Source organism: Coloeus monedula (genome assembly GCF_965178545.1).
Source record: "Coloeus monedula genome assembly, chromosome: 11".
Lineage (NCBI taxonomy): Eukaryota > Metazoa > Chordata > Aves > Passeriformes > Corvidae > Coloeus > Coloeus monedula.
The window spans coordinates 16523811-16541372 of record NC_138791.1 but is presented as its reverse complement, the minus strand read 5'-3'; the positions used below and the strand labels follow the sequence as shown (position 1 = coordinate 16541372).

General features: G+C 39.7%; 1 protein-coding gene across 2 annotated transcripts; it reads left to right on the top strand.

Annotated features, from left to right (window-relative positions):
- The first annotated feature begins 242 nt into the window (after positions 1–242).
- TMF1 (TATA element modulatory factor 1) lies at positions 243–17450 on the top strand. Of its 2 annotated transcripts, XR_014226728.1 has the most exons (18): positions 243–483; positions 2484–3724; positions 4588–4691; positions 5537–5663; positions 6576–6681; positions 7323–7465; positions 8182–8348; positions 8499–8655; positions 9115–9207; positions 9825–9981; positions 10677–10869; positions 11130–11199; positions 11283–11375; positions 12368–12478; positions 12989–13135; positions 13447–13572; positions 14395–15844; positions 16784–17450. XR_014226728.1 is itself a non-coding variant. In XM_082288599.1 (17 exons), exons 1-17 carry the CDS (start codon positions 342–344, stop codon positions 14536–14538), a joined length of 3321 nt encoding a protein of 1106 aa, XP_082144725.1. In that variant the 5' UTR covers positions 243–341; the 3' UTR covers positions 14539–16081. The 2 variants fall into 2 exon arrangements, 1 of the variants encoding a protein (XP_082144725.1); XM_082288599.1 differs by lacking the exon at positions 16784–17450 and having other exon boundaries at positions 14395–16081.
- Positions 17451–17562: the final 112 nt, after the last annotated feature.

Below are 17562 nucleotides of genomic sequence, written 5' to 3'. Positions count from 1 at the left end.
AAGTGTTCCAGGCCAGGTTGGGCGGGGCTCGGAGTGGAAGATGTCCCTGCCCGTGGTAGGGAGCGGACCCGGACGGTCTTTAAGGTCTCTTCCAGCCCTTGAGCTAAGGCGTTCAGCTCGCTCTCGAGGCGCTGTGAGGGAGGGTGCTCCCGGCCCCGCCTCCCGGACGTGTCGGGCCGGATGCGGCTGCGCTGGGCCCGGGTGCGACGTGGATCCGGCGGCGCCTGCGCGGGGCTGCTCTCGCTCCGCTCCGCTCCCTCAGCGCCGCGCCCGGCCCAGCCCGCCGACCCCGCCGACAGCGGGGGGAGCTGCGGGGAACGGGCGCTGCGGAGCCGCCGAGGATGAGCTGGTTCAACGCCTCGCAGCTGTCCAGCTTCGCCAAGCAGGCGCTGTCGCAGGCGCAGAAGTCCATCGACCGGGTGCTGGACATCCAGGCCGAGGAGAGCCCCTGGCCCGACGCCGTCATCCCCGACTACGGTGACGGTAAGGGCGGGCGGCCCGAGCCGCCGTGCCGAGCCTCGCGGCCCTTCCCCTCGCCCGGCCCCTCTGCTGTCTCCTCTTTACCTTGGGAGGTTTAACCGGCCCCCCTGCCCAAAGTCCCCCTGGTTAATACAATTCAAAGCCCCCCGGTTTATGTAATCCGCGCTCTGGTCCCTCCCGCGCCCCCCGTGCAGGGTGACACCGGCACGAAGTCGTCGCAGGCTGAGCTCAGAGCCTGGCTGGTGTCACCAGTGTCCTGCTTTTATCGCATGGGTCGCTCTGAGCTTCTTACACCTGCTTCTCAAGGCGTTGTTTATTTTTATATATATATATATATTTTTTTTTTTTTTTTTTGTTGAGGGGCTAATAATTAGTAAAAACCGCTCAGTAATAAAGAAGGGGGAATCATGTTTTTTTCAGAGGTGTGCATGGATTTGCTCTTTCCAGCAGGAATGGCAGAGTAGAAACTGAAAGTCTGGTCCATGTAAACCAAGTGAAGTTTCCACTTTTCGTGGCTTCCAGTTCATAATCCTGTAACATCTGTTGAAAGGAATGTGCTGGTGGAAAGGCTGTTGCGGCTATGGGGAAGTGTCTCCCCTGTACGTGTGCTAATGGAGAACCTGACAGAATGGTCAGCCCGAAGTTGCTGTTTGGAAGAGAAAGAACAAAAAGGAGACCTCTTAAAAGAAACTTCCCCCCCCCCCCCCCCCCCCCAAATAATATCTTAAGAATAAATAAAAAAAATGGTGGGAAACAAAGTCATTTCGAATCAGGGTCCCTCTATATCTAGAAGAACTGTGTGTATTTGGAGGAGGAAGTTATTTCCAGGTGAAGCCACAGCAGAGTGAGATTTCTGAAAACTGAAAGCTGTAGCAATTGAAAGTTGGTTGCTCAGCAAAGGTTAGTTTTGGATGTCTTTGTCCCTTTGTGGGCTTGGCAATCATGTAAGTAGTCTGATGTCATCTTAAAATGCAAAAATTGTTTATTGAAAACTCTGTCATGCTTAATTTCTCAGAGCTTTAGACTTGTCCAGTCATTTTCAAAATTTGATTTATATCTTAGTATTTATGGTAGTTCTGTAATTCATAGGAAGAGCAGCAAAGATCAGCCTGCATCTGGTTCTCAGGGAAAACATACTTGTTTTTAAGAGATGTCAAATGTGTTCTGAATGTTAGTTCAGAGCTTTTTCTGAAGCTGTTGAATCATGGACAAGGTAGCAATAAGTCAGATGTTTGTAACAATAAATCACACGTTTGTAGTATTTTTGGCAATGAAAACAGTAATTATCTGAATTTGAGATTTGAGGCCAACAGCTATCAACTGTTGTGAAAGTGGAAGCCAGCTTTAAATATTGTAACTCAGCGTTTTTAATAGATGCTGCGGTATAGAGTGAGTTTGTTTTTAAGTAGCCTGAAATAGTTATGTTACCCAGATTATGTTTGTAGGTACAAAATTGGATATTGTTTTTTGATTTATCTTTTTTACCTCAGATGCTTCTGAAATCTGATGCTGAAATTCTTGTTCTTGCTGTTGACAAGTCTTGGAAAACCCGTAAGAAATACAATAATAGGAATTGTTGATGTAGTTTTAGGGCAGCTTCAGAACTAAACATTTCAGTACTCCTCCACAGGAGAAGAAAATTCTCAGCTGGGCTGCTGCTGATTTTTAGTGTCAGCTCCTTGCTAATGCTTGGGTGTGTGAGGAAAAATATGAAGCCTGTCAGAAACTGGAGGGCAAGAACCCTTCTTGTAGCGTAAATTCTGAAAATACTTAAAACCTTTCCCCTCTGTTTTCTGTAATGGTGTATGAAGTGTTTATGTGCTGTTTGCAGATAACTGTTAAGACCTAGTCATTTTTCCCTCCTTTTTAAATCTGTATAGTTCTCTTAATGCCAGCTTTTCAGATTGTTTTGCCTGGACTCCTCTCACTGTAGGAAAGCAGGAGGCCACATTTGCTTTCAGAGTGGTTTTTTTGCCTATCTCTCTTTTTTCCTTTTCTTTTAGGAACAAATTCTCTCATAAGTGGAGGATGGGACACATCTTCCTGGGGCTTAAGCTCAAATACAGAAGCCCAGAAGCAGCCGATATCGCCCACAGCCATCACTAAGCCGGTGAGGAGGACGGTAGTGGATGAATCCGAAAACTTCTTCAGTGCCTTTCTCTCCCCGACAGACGTTCAGAGTATACAGAAAAATCCAGTGGTGTCCAAACCTCCAGCCAAATCACAGAGACCCAAAGAGGAGGTGAAAAGCACTTTAAAGGAGTCTCAACACTCCAGTCAGCTGGAAGGGCTGGTGACAACAGAGGCAGAAGGGAAGGATTCCTCCGTAGCTGTCCTGGACTTGAAAAGCCCTGATACTCCCAAGGAGAAATTAGAAGAGAATGCTGTGCTTAAATCTGATGTCCAGCATGAGGCAAGCACAAATGAAGTTACTGACAAAAAGGTGTCTGCTCTAAATTTGGAAGAAGCTGAAGATTCTTCTACTGAAAAATCCAGTGTAGGAGGGGATGGAACAGCAGGTGCACCCGAGGGCACTTCTCAGCCCCTCGAAGCAGCCGCAAAAGACCTGGGTTTGGAAGGGAAGGAGAGGAAGACTGAGGACAGACAAAGCAATACCCCATCCCCTCCCATCAGCACCTTCTCCTCAGGCACTTCCACAACGAGTGATATTGAAGTCCTGGACCATGAAAGTGTGATAAGTGAGAGCTCAGTAAGTTCCAGACAAGAAGCTGCAGAGTCAAAATCCAGCCTTCACCTCATGCAGACGTCGTTCCAGCTCTTATCCACGTCTGCCTGTGCGGATTATAATCGCTTGGATGACTTCCAGAAAATGACCGAGAGCTGTAGCTCCTCGGATGCTTTCGAAAGAATTGATTCATTCAGTGTGCAGTCCTTGGATAGCAGGAGTGTAAGTGAAATAAATTCAGATGATGAGTTATCAGGCAGGGCTTCTGCTTCAGCGTCTGTCGCTGTCAGTCCTTCCGTGCCGAAGACAGAAACGGTTGACACCCTGAAAAATAAGTCTGAAAACTTGAATGATGCTCCGGTGTTACATGCTGAGGAAGCTGAGATGGAAGAGAGTGGCAGAAGTGCAACCCCTGTTAATTCTGAGCAGCCAGATGTTGTTTCGGTTGGTGCTGTGCAAACGGTTGAAGATCAGGTTGTGAAGGAGGAGGCTGAGCCCCAGCAGGATGCTGGGGAACAACTGGTAGAAGAGGACACTGAAAAGCAAGAGCTTAAAAAGGTAACTAAAACATGAATTGCAAATGCACCCTTTAATTACAACTTAAACTCCTGACATTTCTTTACATTGTTCTGTATCTCTTATATCAACTTACTTGAATGAATTAATCAATGCTGAACTACCTGACCCTGTAGAAAACTCTCCTTGATATCCTGTAGTGGAACAGTTCTGGTGAAATTTCTGGTCAGATAGTTGTGGGTTTCACCTGATCCACCTGGTTGTCATTGTTGGGAATTGCGAGTAGGGGTGGCAAACAGGAAGCCTTAATAGGTCAAATGTGTTACTTTAATTCTTTGGTGTTTATATTTATATATTTTCTTGTATTTTTGTTATTTATCTATATTCAGCTTTCCAAAATCTGGCATTAAGTGATTTTGAGGATGTGAGCTAAGAGCTTTTGACCCCGAGTGAGATTTCCTCCTTCATCTGAAGCTACTCTGCTGCTCTGTGCTAATGTTTCACAGAAGAGACCTTCCCATAGAAATTATTCTGTAAAGAGTGGTCAAAGGAACACAGGCAGTTTTAATGCTTGATATAAGCCATAGTTTTATAGGCTATCAGCTCTAGTTAAGAACTTCATGCATTATTAAATATCACTGTTGATGATTTTTTTGAGGAACTTGCTTGGACCACAAGTGCTGATTTAGTAGGATTTCTACACCTGAGAAAACAGGTGTCTTTATGTTCAGCTATATGGCAGAAATATGGTAATCCTCGCTGACTCCTACCTCAAATTCCTGGAAACACTGACCAGTAAATAATCTTGTGAGGGAATGGGGTGGTGGGGGGGAAGGGAAAGCCTGCCCTTCTTGTGTTTTAATTGTCCCATTCATCTGATCTTTATCTGTAAAAACCTTGTCCAGATGATTGATTCATTAACTGAGAAGCTGGAGAAGAGGGAAATACAGTTATTAAGTACTAGTAAAGAAAGGGCTCGCCTGGAAGAAGCTTATGATAACCTCAAAGAGTAAGTATGGAAATACACTCAGTGGTGTATCTGTGACTTTGCTGTAATACAGTCTTAGACAATAGATAAAACAAGGAGCTTTATGACTAGAGCAGAGGTTACAGGGGATGTGCACTGTTCAAGAAAGGTGGAAATAATGATTGCATGTGCTGTGATGGGATTTTTTTAAAGATGTGTTATTTCTTGGGGCCAAAATCTCTTTTGGGAAGGAGCCAGGGAAAGATTTTTCAGTAAGCAAGCTGTGGGAATGACAAATGTGGAGAATCAGTCTTGGTTATTAATAAACAATAATAAAAAATATTTATTATAAGACTGGATTCAGCTATTAAGAAAGACTGCGTTTCCTGATACAGAGGGATGAACCTGATTTACTAAGTAATTTGTTGGCTAAAATGTAGGCAGTGAAAGTATGGAAGAAGGGCTGGTTGTAGGGAAAAACCTGAAATCATTATTTAATTTGGTTAAAGTTGAAAGGGGAAAAAATGGAAAGTTGTATTTACCAGCTCATTGATCAAATATTGAGTTATAAAATTTACAGATCGATGATCCTGTTGTTTAATGACTAAATTGATCCTAACTTAAATTAAGTGATTTACCCTTTATATGATACAGACTATGGTTAATTAAAAAGTGCTTTATCAAGGGGCAAAACATTTAAGATAAATCAGGCATTTAGTTGTTTTCATGGGTAAACTACTGAATTAATAAAGATCTTTGATTAGGATTTCTAATACAGATGTGAGATTTTTTGACTTTTGCTTATCATGTGTAATACAACTAAAATACTTTCTAAAACCATGTCACATAACTGTGCAACTGTTCTGGAATGTTCATTTTAAATGTAGTGAAATGTTTAGAATGAAAGAAGAGAGCAGCAGTCTTTCATCTCTTAAAGAGGAGTTTGCTCAGCGAATTGCAGATGCTGAGAAGAAGCTCCAACTAGCCTGCAAAGAGAGAGATGCAGCTAAAAAGGTAATTTGGCTTTTTTTGGTGAAATTAATATTTATTATTTTATGACACAGTTGGATTTCTTGAGGAAAATCAATAAAAATTAACCTAGGGAAAAGCATGAGGCTGAGAGGTGCTGTCATGTGCTGTTAGTAACCAGCACGAGCTGTTTCCAGCCATCCGGGCAGCTTGCTGGTCACAGCTGTGTTCTTGCAGCCATGCTGTGAACCAGCTTAGGGAACTCATTTAAGTTGGTCTGCTTTGGGAAAAAAAGAGATTTAATGTGTGCTCTCATTCACCTTGTACTAAATATGTATTTGCATTGGTGAGGGACAATGGCCTGGGGATGTGAGGAGGGGGTGAAGAATGGGAATGGCTTCTTTAGAGGATTAATGGGTAGGAAAATTAAGGGCTGATGACAGATTGATTTGGAATGAGCAAAGAAATCTACAGCAGCAAAGTTTATGAGGTTTAAATGTTCTTGATGTGGTGTCACAGTGTTTCATTTCTCTACCTTAATGCAAAAAGGAAACTCAAATCTGTAACTGGAAAACAAATATTTTTCAGCTGTTTATCCCTGTGTTGACACAGCAGTGCGTTGAACTAGTAAACTTATCCAGTATCTATGTGAGAATAGGACTGGTTGGTTTTTCTCTGTTGAAGAAGTTTCAAGAAAATTAAATGGATGGGGCAGTTGGAACAAATTGTACAGAGGATTTACAGAGTCTGTCCTTGGAGGTTTTAAAAACTTGATGCAATAAGGCTCTGAGCAATCTGTTCTGATCAGATAATCTCCAGAGTTCCCTTCCAAGCTAAATTGTTTTCCAAGCAAAGTAAGAGAGGAAAGGCAGAAGAAAAAGGTGCTCAGTGTAATTCTGCATTTTTCCCTACATGTATTTTAATAAACAGTCCTGAGTATTCTATCCTATTATTTAGGAAGTAAAGACTGTTAAAGAAGAATTGGCTACTAGACTTAATTCCAATGAAACTGCTGAATTACTGAAAGAAAAAGAAGAGCAAATCAAAGGATTAATGGAGGAAGGTGAGAATTAACTTTTTTTTTTTAGTGTACTGGCCTTGCATACAAGCCTTCTTTATGTGGGCAAAAGTGCTAAATTTGAAGCATGTTGGATGTTTCTGAACTTTTGAAGCATTTAGTGAGTAGCAAAGAGCAACAGGAGGGGTCAGGCAGGGACAGATGGCTGGAGAGGTGCTTCCTGCAAGATGCATTAAAAGGTGCTGAGAGATAAAACCAGCACGTGTGGAACAACACTCTGTGTTCCATTCAGAAGAAATCTGATGAGGGCATTGCTCATGGCATTTGTACAGTGTCTCCTTTAATACTTTTCAGTTTTGGAAGTAAAATATAGTTTCTAAACAAACATGCCATTTAATTTTTTTTTCTAACACGATGAGCTCACTTGCTTTATTTTCAAAGCCTTTTATGTCCTATCCTATCCTATCTCACTGTAGCTCAGTGTAGCAAGGGTATCTCAGGATAAGATAGATTTAAACTTAAGAACTTGCATGAAAAAACATTGTAAGAATAAGTATTTCCATAATTGCTGGAGTATTTTTTTCATGGGACTAAAGGGCAAGGAGAGGTGCTTCCTGCAAGGTGAATAGAGAGAATCCATAGAATATCACTTGTATGCACTAGCTTTATGTTCAATTTCTTCACAGGAGAAAAGCTTTCCAAACAGCAGCTGCACAATTCCAACATTATTAAGAAATTAAGAGCCAAAGAGAAAGAGAGAGAAAATATTAACACAAAACAGAGCAAAAAGATTAAGGAATTTGAAGAGGAATTGCAGCATTTAAAACAGGTGAGATATTTGGGGTTTTTGTTGGTTTTTTTTTTTTTTAAGCTCTTTATATTAGCTGCAAAGTTCCCTTTTGGGAGGGCTCTTGATAGATTGACTTTTTTTTTTTTTTTTTTTTAATTTTCTGGAGAGTTCTCTATTTCATAGAATCCCAGAATGGTTTGGGTTGGAAGGGACTCTAAAGCTCATCTTGTTTCACCCCCTGCCATGGGCAGGGACACCTTCCACTATCCCAGGTTGCTCCAAGCCCCATTCAACCTGGCCTTGGACACTTCCAGGGATGGGGTAGCTCTCTGAGCAGCCTGTGCCAGGACCTTCCCATTTCACATTATTGGAGCACTGAGCTGTGATTTGTATGTGTATTCCCTGTAAAATTGCAGTGAGGGATCTTTTCAGCTGCTTGTTTGCACTTGCGCTCCTGTTACCATGTGAGCTGGAAAACCTGTACCACCAAAATTCGAGCAGTTAGTGATTGAACCAAGACCTTACAAATTTCAGATGTGGTATGTGGAGTTGTGTGAAACTGTGGTGAAGAGCAGCTCCCTCCTCTGGGGAAGGCAGGGAAGCAAAACCCTTCTCTTCTTGCCAAGTGTTAGATGGGTTTAATCACTTTGTGTGAGTTCATCCCAAACTGGTTGCCATTGTTGTCACTGTCCTCAGAGTGTGTTGTCAGCCCCATGTCCTGGGGTTTGTTTCATGTTTCTTATTTGCATGGACAGGTGCTTGATGGCAAGGAAGACCTCGAGAAGCAGCATCGAGACAGCATTAAACAACTGAACAGTGTTGTGGAGAGACAAGAAAAGGACCTTGCTAAACTTCAGGCAGAAGTGGAAGAGCTTGAAGAAAGGAACAGGAGTGTGCAGGCAGCACTCGACAGTGCATACAAGTAAGCAAAGCAATCACACCTTCAGATTGTGGCTCTTTCTTCTGCAATGCTTGTGAAATATTTAAAATAACAAAGTTATTTGCCAAGCTGCTGTTGGCATTGTATAAATTGTAAATGCATTGGGTTTTTTGTTTGTTTTTTCCTCCCCAGGGAACTTGCAGATCTTCATAAAGCTAATGCTACGAAGGACAGTGAGGCTCAGGAAGCAGCCCTAAGTCGGGAAATGAAGGCAAAGGAGGAGCTTGGGTTAGCACTGGAAAAAGCCCAGGATGAGGCTCGGCAGCAACAAGAAGCTTTGGCAATTCAGGTGGGTCTGAAATGCAGTCAATCAACTCTTTAATTCAGCAGGTGACAGTGCTGAGGTGCTGTGTACACCTGACGTAATGAACCAGGTGGAGCTCATTTTTGTGTACTTAGCAAATACCCAGTGGATTTCTTTTCCATGGAACTTGTTAAGTATTGAGGGCTGGTAGTGCTAACCTTTAAAATACTAATTTTATTTAAAAGTACTTATAATTTTACTTGTCTAAATGAAATTACTTTGACAGGCTCTGTTCTAAGTTTGTAGTACTCCTACCTCTTAGGCAGAATTTTTAGTGATAAGGAAATCAGTGTAACTATTTGTGTACATGCAAAAATGAAGCCTTTACTTGTAAACAAAGTTATCCTGTCTAACACTGTTTGAAAATGGTGTAGGACTGTGTCAAGGAATAGGTGATGATATAACTTTTGGCAAGAGTTTAGTAATAATTTCTGGTTTATTTAGGTGGCAGACCTGAGACTGGCACTGCAACGTGCAGAGCAGCAGGCAGCAAGAAAAGAAGATTATTTACGGCAGGAAATCGGTGAACTACAACAGGTACTAAAATAAACAGATGATGCCAGCTTGTAACTGCAAGGAGGGCTTCTAAAAACCCAAAAATAAAATGGCATGAACAGCCTGAAAGAGAGGCTTTATTTTCCTGGTTACCTGCAGTGGTTATCCTTTACAGAGGAGCAATGAAATATTAATGGAAGTGTTTTTTTAATCACATAGTGGAAAAAAAGTCATAATTTGTTATGATGCCTCTTAAATAGAATGCTGTCCTTTTTAAATATGAGACAAAATACAGGCATTCATTTTCTGATAGTCATCTAAAATTGATGGCAAGTACATTTTTGAATGACTCTTTGTCTGCTTCTTAAGAATATTTGTATTGTTCTTAAGGGCCAGAATGTATTGTTCTTAAGTTGCCAGAATGTTTCAAATGATGTCCAGAAGTCTGGAATTTCTGGGCCCTTGCTCTGTTATCTATCTAAACATATTTAACTTCTCTCTTGGAATTTCACAGTTTACTGTGAGTTTGAACCACATGAATGCTAGATTGTAAAGCAATCATTTTAGAAGGTAAAGCAGCTGCTATTTATTTAGATGAATTCTGTATTAATCCTCCAATCCATCACATGATTTTAATTATATTTAATTTGTGTTTTCAGAGACTCCAGGAAGCAGAGAGCAGGAACCAAGAACTGAGCCAAAGTGTCACCTCTGCTACGCGGCCCCTTCTGCGGCAGATAGAGAACCTGCAGGCCACGCTGGGAGCACAGACCTCTGCATGGGAGAAGCTGGAAAAGAACCTTTCTGACAGGCTGAGTAAGATAGTTCGAGCTTTTACTGAACTGTGAAGCTCTGGGTGAAGATACGAGACACCTCAAGGTCAATACACAGTGCTTAACACTTGCCCAAAGTGCAGATGGTGGATCAGGAGAGATGAGCACCAAGTGCTTTCCTCCAAGGGAAGTGGTGTGGGGGGGTTTGGCCTAGGTTCTTGGACAGGTAATCCATTGATTCTCTTTAAAACACACTCTTAACATAACATTGTAAGGTGGAGGGGTTCAGGTGTACATGTCCTTACAGCATCTAAGGGTGTTGAGTATTCCAGTATGGAGCCTGGTGCTGAGATTCCAAATTGTAAAGTTTGGAGTAATTTCCTTACCTAACTGCATAGGTGATGATACATACATTGGTTGATACAGTTGTTTTAAATGAAAAATACATTAAAAGCCTAAAGGTGGACCCAAAGAAATTATTTCCTTTCTGGAGGCCATATGTAGTTGTATATTGCATTCTGAAAGAGTTTGAAGTAGCCTCAATTTCCATTGCTTTGATTCTCTGTGTGTGAAAAATATTTAATTTCCCTCACAAAAGAAATCAAGATATGTTTTTTAAGAAATATTGGTTGCATATAAAAAAAAATCTCAAATTCAGTTTTGATGCATAAATAAATGGTCCATATTATAGATGTTTGATCAAAAGAAGTTAAATTCCATGGTTTTTTTTACTATTAGGTGAGTCTCAAACTCTTCTAGCAGCAGCTGCTGAGAGAGAACGGGCTGCCACAGAAGAACTTCTTGCTAATAAAATTCAGATGTCTTCTTCTGAATCTCAGAATAGTCTTTTAAGGCAAGAAAATACCCGTCTCCAGGCTCAGCTGGAAGTGGAGAGAAACAAGTTGAAGAAAATGGAAAATGAAAAGAGCAGGTGAGTTCATTTAGGGTTGACAGCATTTCTTTGTAACTGTAGCAAAATGGAGCGTTAATATGGCTGTGCAACATGTTTGCAGAATGTTACAAAATGTTGTTAAGGATACTTTTTTTCATACTAAAGATTGAAAGTGTTACATTCATAACATTTTGTAGCCTGGCAGCTATGTTTGTTTTAAAAGCATCTGAATCTACAGAGAATGGAAGAGAGAATACTTATGTAGTGACTTTCTCTGCCTCTTTCCTTCCTCCATGTAGGTATGAGGTTGAACTAGAAGGGCTCAAAGATGAGTATGCAAAAACCTTGGAAGATGCAAAGAAAGAAAAGGTATTGCCTAGTTCAGCTTTAATCTCTGTTGTGGTTGGAATCTGAGCTGGCAGGAGGTTAACAGCTTGTATTTATCTTTACAGACACTGCTGGCTACTCAGTTAGAAATGGAGAAGATGAAAGTTGAACAGGAGAGAAAAAAGGCAATTCTTGTGCAAGAAGCAGCAAAGGACAAGGTACCAAAACCTCGTATTTCTAAGTCTTATTGATATTGTCTTTATTTAGTAGATATCTATACCTGAAAGTTTTAGTACCTGGCAATATCTTTCCAGTGAAATAGGTGTTGTGTTAGACTCACTGAAATAAGTTTTAAATATTAGTCTATTTAACCTGTGAAAAGATAAAATATGGGTTGTTGTCTTAATCATCTGTGTTCTTTGAGTGCTCTTAGGTAGTTTTTCTTCTGAAGCTACTTGTTTTCTTTGCTTAGACTACCAGCATTGCTTCCACTGAATTCCTGTTTAATTTCACATGACTGTGTGTAATGTTCCACATGCTTTCCAGCTGAAGTCACAAGTCATAGAGCAATCCTCAGTAGTCATTAAATTCATTATCTCTAATTAGCAGTTAGTATTCAAGTAAAACAATTTCTGTTATTTGTTTCTTACTGTTTCCAGTTCTAAAACCTAACTGCTTTCCCCTTCAGAGGTTAGTATGCTTGTAGACACTGCCTGGAAAAAGGGACCAGTCTGTTTTGAGGACATATCAGTAAATCATTAGCATGTGAGAAATCCTGGCATTTAATTCATACACTTTATTTAAAAAGAAGAAAAAGGCCTTAACATTGCTCATAACATTCATTCTAAGAAGAGATATCTTCTGGGTGTGAAATATTCTTTCTGTGATACATTTGGGCATACAAAACTGCCTCTGAGTCTCACTTGGATACTTGAAAGAGAACCTTTCTTGGTGTAATTTGCAGCTTTTGTCTTAATTTCCTGAAAGGTCTGAGATCTTGAAGATAGGCTGTAAGTGTTACAGCACAGAAATTCTTTGTTGTTGAGCTGTCACGTTTTTTAGTGATAGGGCAAGTAGAAAATCTGTCATATAGTGTTCTGTAGTTGTTGGTGGAAAAAAGGAGGCTATTTATAGAATCTGGTTTTTAGCATGTTGTGAACATTTTTTCTTTTTCGAACTGTGATATTGGATGTCTTTGTTTGTTTTTAAGGACCGGAAGTCATTTACAGTTGAAACTGTATCAAGTACGCCGTCAATGTCCCGCTCCAGTTCCATAAGTGGGGTGGACATGGCAGGTCTTCAGACGTCTTTCCTCTCACAGGTAGGATAGATCACCTGTAATGGCTTTTTTTTTTTCTTGACAGGCCACTTACTTTCCTCCTCAAGAATTTTTTACTAACATAGAAAATGACTCTAAGAGCGTACTGGCCTTAGACAAGGTAACGTCCTGTGCAGAAACATCTAAAACCTGTTTACATGATACCTGTGACTGTAGAACATACAAGTGATTCATTTTGACTGCACTCCTGGTTTAGGATACACCCCTGCTCCCTAGGCAGCATCACTGACTGCTCCTTCCCTGTCAGTCCAGTTCATGATGTCAGAGTTAAATGGCACCTGCATAAGAGTCAGAACTTGCCAGTAGGGAGCTATCCCAAATGTACCTATTCACCTTAAGCTTTTGTTTTGAAAACAAGCTTTAAGCATTGAAATGCTTGTCTAGCACAGTGTCATTTTAAATCTTAAATGATGTCATATTTAGGAGAGGGAAGATTCCAAAATGGACATGTTTTTCTCTTAATTTTCAGCTTCTCTAACCTTCTGTTTGTAGGATGATCCCCATGATCACTCGTTTGGACCAATAGCTACCAGTGGGAGCAATCTCTATGATGCAATAAGGATGGGATCAGGTTCAAGTATAATTGAAAATCTTCAGTCACAGCTAAAACTAAGAGAAGGAGAGATTTCACATCTACAGGTATCTTTTCAGAAATCTTGGTCAGTGTTAAGATAATTCTGTGAACCAGCACAGCTGTGTGGGGATGAGCATGAGAAGGACTTGTTGCTTCCTTTTTTATTTTGGCAAGGACCTAACCAGAAAACTTATCTGTCTGAAAAGTAAAAAACCCAAGCCATTGAGATGTGAGGAGAAAGTGAGAGTGGATCTGAAATGTGCTGTTTCACAGTCTGGCTTAAGAATAAGGCTTAATTACTGTGTATTTTGATATGGTGTTTTATAAATACAGTAAATTCTTTCCTTCTCCTACTTGTTATGTGTGTTTACCTTAGCTGGAAATTGGAAACCTGGAGAAAACTCGATCAATAATGGCAGAAGAGCTGGTTAAATTAACAAATCAAAACGATGAACTTGAAGAAAAAGTGAAGGAAATACCCAAATTACGCACACAGTTAAAGGTAAGTGTATTTCTGATGTAAATCCATTGTGAAATGTAGATAATTGCATTTCTTGAGGAATAATCCTATCAGTTTAGGAATATATTCAAATCTATCTCTAAGCATAAGTGACTGAAGAACCTGATTTTGGTTGGTTTTTTTTGTATAGTAGCATCTAAAAATGCCCACTCCATTGTTAGGGAGTCACTTCAAAACACAGTTGTTGGAAACATGTGCTGTGCATAGGACTGTGTACTAAATCAGGGAGAGACCATTTCTGTTTCTATCATCTAGGCACTTGTCTGGAGCTGGATTTTTTAGTAGAGGGAGTGTTGTGATAAATAGAATGGGTTTATGAGAGGTTGATGCAGAATCTGAATATGTGTCCAGTAGACATACAGGAAACAGGAGAAATAATTGAATCTTAATGTTTAACAATTGAAACTGAAATATTTGAAATTTTGGAATAATTTTTGACAACAGAATGTTCAATTTCCTCTTGAAACATTTCACAAATTGGTCATTCTTGTAGTAAAACAGTGTAGTCTTCTAACTGATTTTAATGCTTACAGCAATTGAACTTCAAGGTGCTTCAGTATGTCCTCTGAAGCCAGCACTAATTCTTTGTAGGATCTTTGGAATATCTTCCTTTAACATCTAGAATAGAAATCTAGCTGTATTCAAAGCACAAAGTATTTTTGAAGAGTTTACTGTGTACTTCACTGTAGTCACACTTTGATAAAGTAATGCTGCACATGTTTCCCCTGGTAGTGTAAAACTCTGTCCCAGCAGCAACTTGTCTGAAGTTGAAAAGCAGTGAGATAACAAACTGTGTCCTTGCAGGATTTGGATCAAAGGTACAACACAATTCTCCAGATGTATGGAGAGAAGGCAGAGGAGGCTGAGGAACTCCGACTGGATCTGGAAGATGTGAAAAACATGTACAAGACTCAGATAGATGAACTTTTAAAACAAAGACAAAATTAATTCCTCATGGAACTCCTAACGTTATATGGTGACAGACTGTAAAGATAATTGTTTATGTAAATGCTGAATTTAAATGTCTTGTAAAAAACCCTGTATTATAGAAAATGTGACTATATAATAGAGTTCATATGTTGACAGAAGAATCAATGCTTTAAGTGTCCTGTTCTGTCTGCAGTTAAATTATTTGTGCAATATTTAATTTTTTTTCTTCAGTCATCCCTTTATTTAAGTTTTTGCTAAATGGTGGGTCTTTTTACTTGTAAACAGCAGAAACTATGGTGGTTACCTCATGAGATGGCACTGGAAGGCATGAGTAGTATTAAAGCAGCCCTTGATTCATAATCCTTGTAAACCTATGAAAAACACTTTAGAAGTCTTTTTTAAGTGTTCTTCATATGAGTTTTCTAAAATCTCTTCAGTTAATTTTTAATAGCAAAGTAGCAGGGACTTGCTGTCTGAAGCATAACTGGTGGTTATTTTTATGACAGGAAAATCTTAGATTCGTACTTGCAACATCTGAACGTGTCAGGGTGATTATTCTTAGACAAATTAGATTAGTCTGACTACTTTACACTAAGTACTCTAAAGCAGAGTGTGAGGTTCAGATGAGACTTCAAATCACATCTTCATCTTGTATATTGCTTGTGTTCTCATGAGCAGTCTGGAGACAACAGCTCTGCTTGTAATTATGTGTTCAACTTTAAACACCAGAAATCGGAGCTATTAAAGTTCTGTTCTAGATTTAGTAGCTGATTTTTTAACGGTAGCTAAAACAGTTCAGAAGAATGCAGAAAACGGATTTTTTTTAAAATAAATTGCTGCAGATCTCATGGTTCCTTTTATATAAGAAGCAAGGGTTAGACTTCTTGCAAAATTGAACTGTGGCTTAATAATAGTTTTCAAGCAAGTCTCCAGTGGTTGCAGAGTATTTCTCATGCCATTCCTTAAGCGAGGTATTGGTCAAACAGCACTCACGTGACTTGGAGTTGAGCTGCATTTTTGGTAATGTCAGAGGAAATGTTTGAATTGGACCCTTGGGAGTGCTGAGAATCGCGGGAAGAAGCTTTCGTCTTCCTCTCGGCATTCCAGAGAGCAAATATTTTGCTGCATCTCAGAACCTACTCGTGTGAAATGCTGGGCAGTTGAAATTCTTTGCTTATCACACCAGTGCCTCTGTTGGGAGAGGGGTTTTTTTCCCAGACCAGTGCACATTGTAATTTGGGAACTCTTTCCTGCCTGGGTATTCGGTGGCCTGACAGACAAAAGATGTGAGGATGAGGAGCTGCTTCTGGAGAAATGCCTCTCGGTAATATGACTTTACTATGGGGGTTAAGGATTTATTCCTCACTGGGAGAACAGTTAGTCACTAAAGTTGCATAGGCAAGGGAATGTTCATGGAAAATGCTAGTCTAATTTGAGATTCAGGCAGTTACTCTGTGAAGATTTCATTAAAGCCATAGAGCAAGAACACTAAAATTTGTTATAACTCCCCATCTGTCATAGAAACTTTCAACTGCTTTAATAAAAATGCTTTTTTCGTTTCTTTTCTTTTTTTTTTTTTTGTCATTGGGAGGTGGTAGGGAATTACCCTCTTGCCTTCATTTCAGTTTTGGAAACTATGGTGGTACGATTTTTCTTCTAAAAACCTCAAAATTTAACGCTTTGCCTTCATATTGAAGCATGGTTGGTTGCTCTAAGTTTCAGAAAAACCCCAAACCAATCAACCCTAAACAAAATTCAGTCCATATTAAAACACTTCGTGGAATTTTACTGATTTATTTTGTGTTAGAATTATGATGTGCAAAGATTAATTCAGCCTTTTCTTAAGAAAACAACTTTTTATGATGGTTAAAGATTAGGAATTCTGTTTAGCTTTTATCTACTACAGCAAGTCAATAAATTGCTGGTTTTCACCATTTCTTTTTGCAGTCTTGGTAGACAAATGCAGCAGTAAAAAAAAATTATCCTTTGAACTTTTATTGGGATCTCTTGCTGCCAGTGCTTTTGAAGGTAACATTTCCTGTGTAATGTGAGCACATGCTCCAAAAGGACTGAGGCAGTTCTGAGTATGTCTTGGGCTATCTTGGGCTTTCAGGAAGAGCTTAGGTAAAAGGGAAATTTTAACATGCAATCAGCATTAACTGTTTTAGATGTAAAAATGCAAAAAGTATTAGATTTTTAAATTTTACTAAAGTAGATATAAATATTTGTATTGACTATTTTTGGATTCTGTATTCCATTGTAGTGCAACCTTTACTGTCACCTGAGAATCAGATGGCCTTCTGTGTCTTACTCATCAAAGCCTTAGAAAACAAAGTGGCTGTTGGAAGGTAACATGGACTTTAAAGTATCCTGGTTTGCTCATCTTTGATGTAATTGCTTGTTTTGGAGAAACATTAATGTCTGCTTAGACACAATTCATTGCTCTTACTGAGATTGCCTAGAAGAGTAACATGCAAAATGAAATGAATCAGGTTAGATTTCTAGTACTCACATTTGTCTAAATTTATTATTTTAGAACATTCCTTCTGAAAGCAACTAATTTAGCTCTCATTTTCACTGCATATGCAAGTATGAAGAAATGTTATTTAAAGGTTACTCGGTGTAGTATTCAGAGGGAACTGAATTGCTAATGGAAAGGCCTCTGTGGATCTAGGTGGGTTTGGATGAGGAATAGATTACTCTGGTACTCAATTCCTTTAGGAACTCAAGAGCCCATGTTCAAAATCCCATGTCAAAATCACATGAGAGAAGAGTTCTATTTTTTTTCCCCCTGCTACAAGTTTGTTGTACATTATGTGCTTACATTTTACTAAGGGCTATAATGATCCTTAATATGAGGTGAAATGGTTATTACAGTGAAATTAAACCCTTTGGTTTCTAGTTGTAAAATATGTATAAACTGTAAAAAGCACGGGTCAGGGTAAAATAAAATTTTCCGCTAACAGTGTGCTCTGGTTCTCTTTTAGAGAAAAGACTTAAAAATAGTTCTGGGGTGAGTGGGTGGGTGTGGACCTAGTGCTG

Coding starts and splice junctions, on each gene's coding strand:
- TMF1 (XM_082288599.1), top strand. CDS start 342: ATGAGCTGGTTCAACGCCTCGCAGCTGTCCAGCTTCGCCAAGCAGGCG. Junction 8,656..9,114: donor AAGAAGCTTTGGCAATTCAG/GTGGGTCTGAAA, acceptor TGGTTTATTTAG/GTGGCAGACCTGAGACTGGC. Junction 9,982..10,676: donor GAACCTTTCTGACAGGCTGA/GTAAGATAGTTC, acceptor TTTTACTATTAG/GTGAGTCTCAAACTCTTCTA.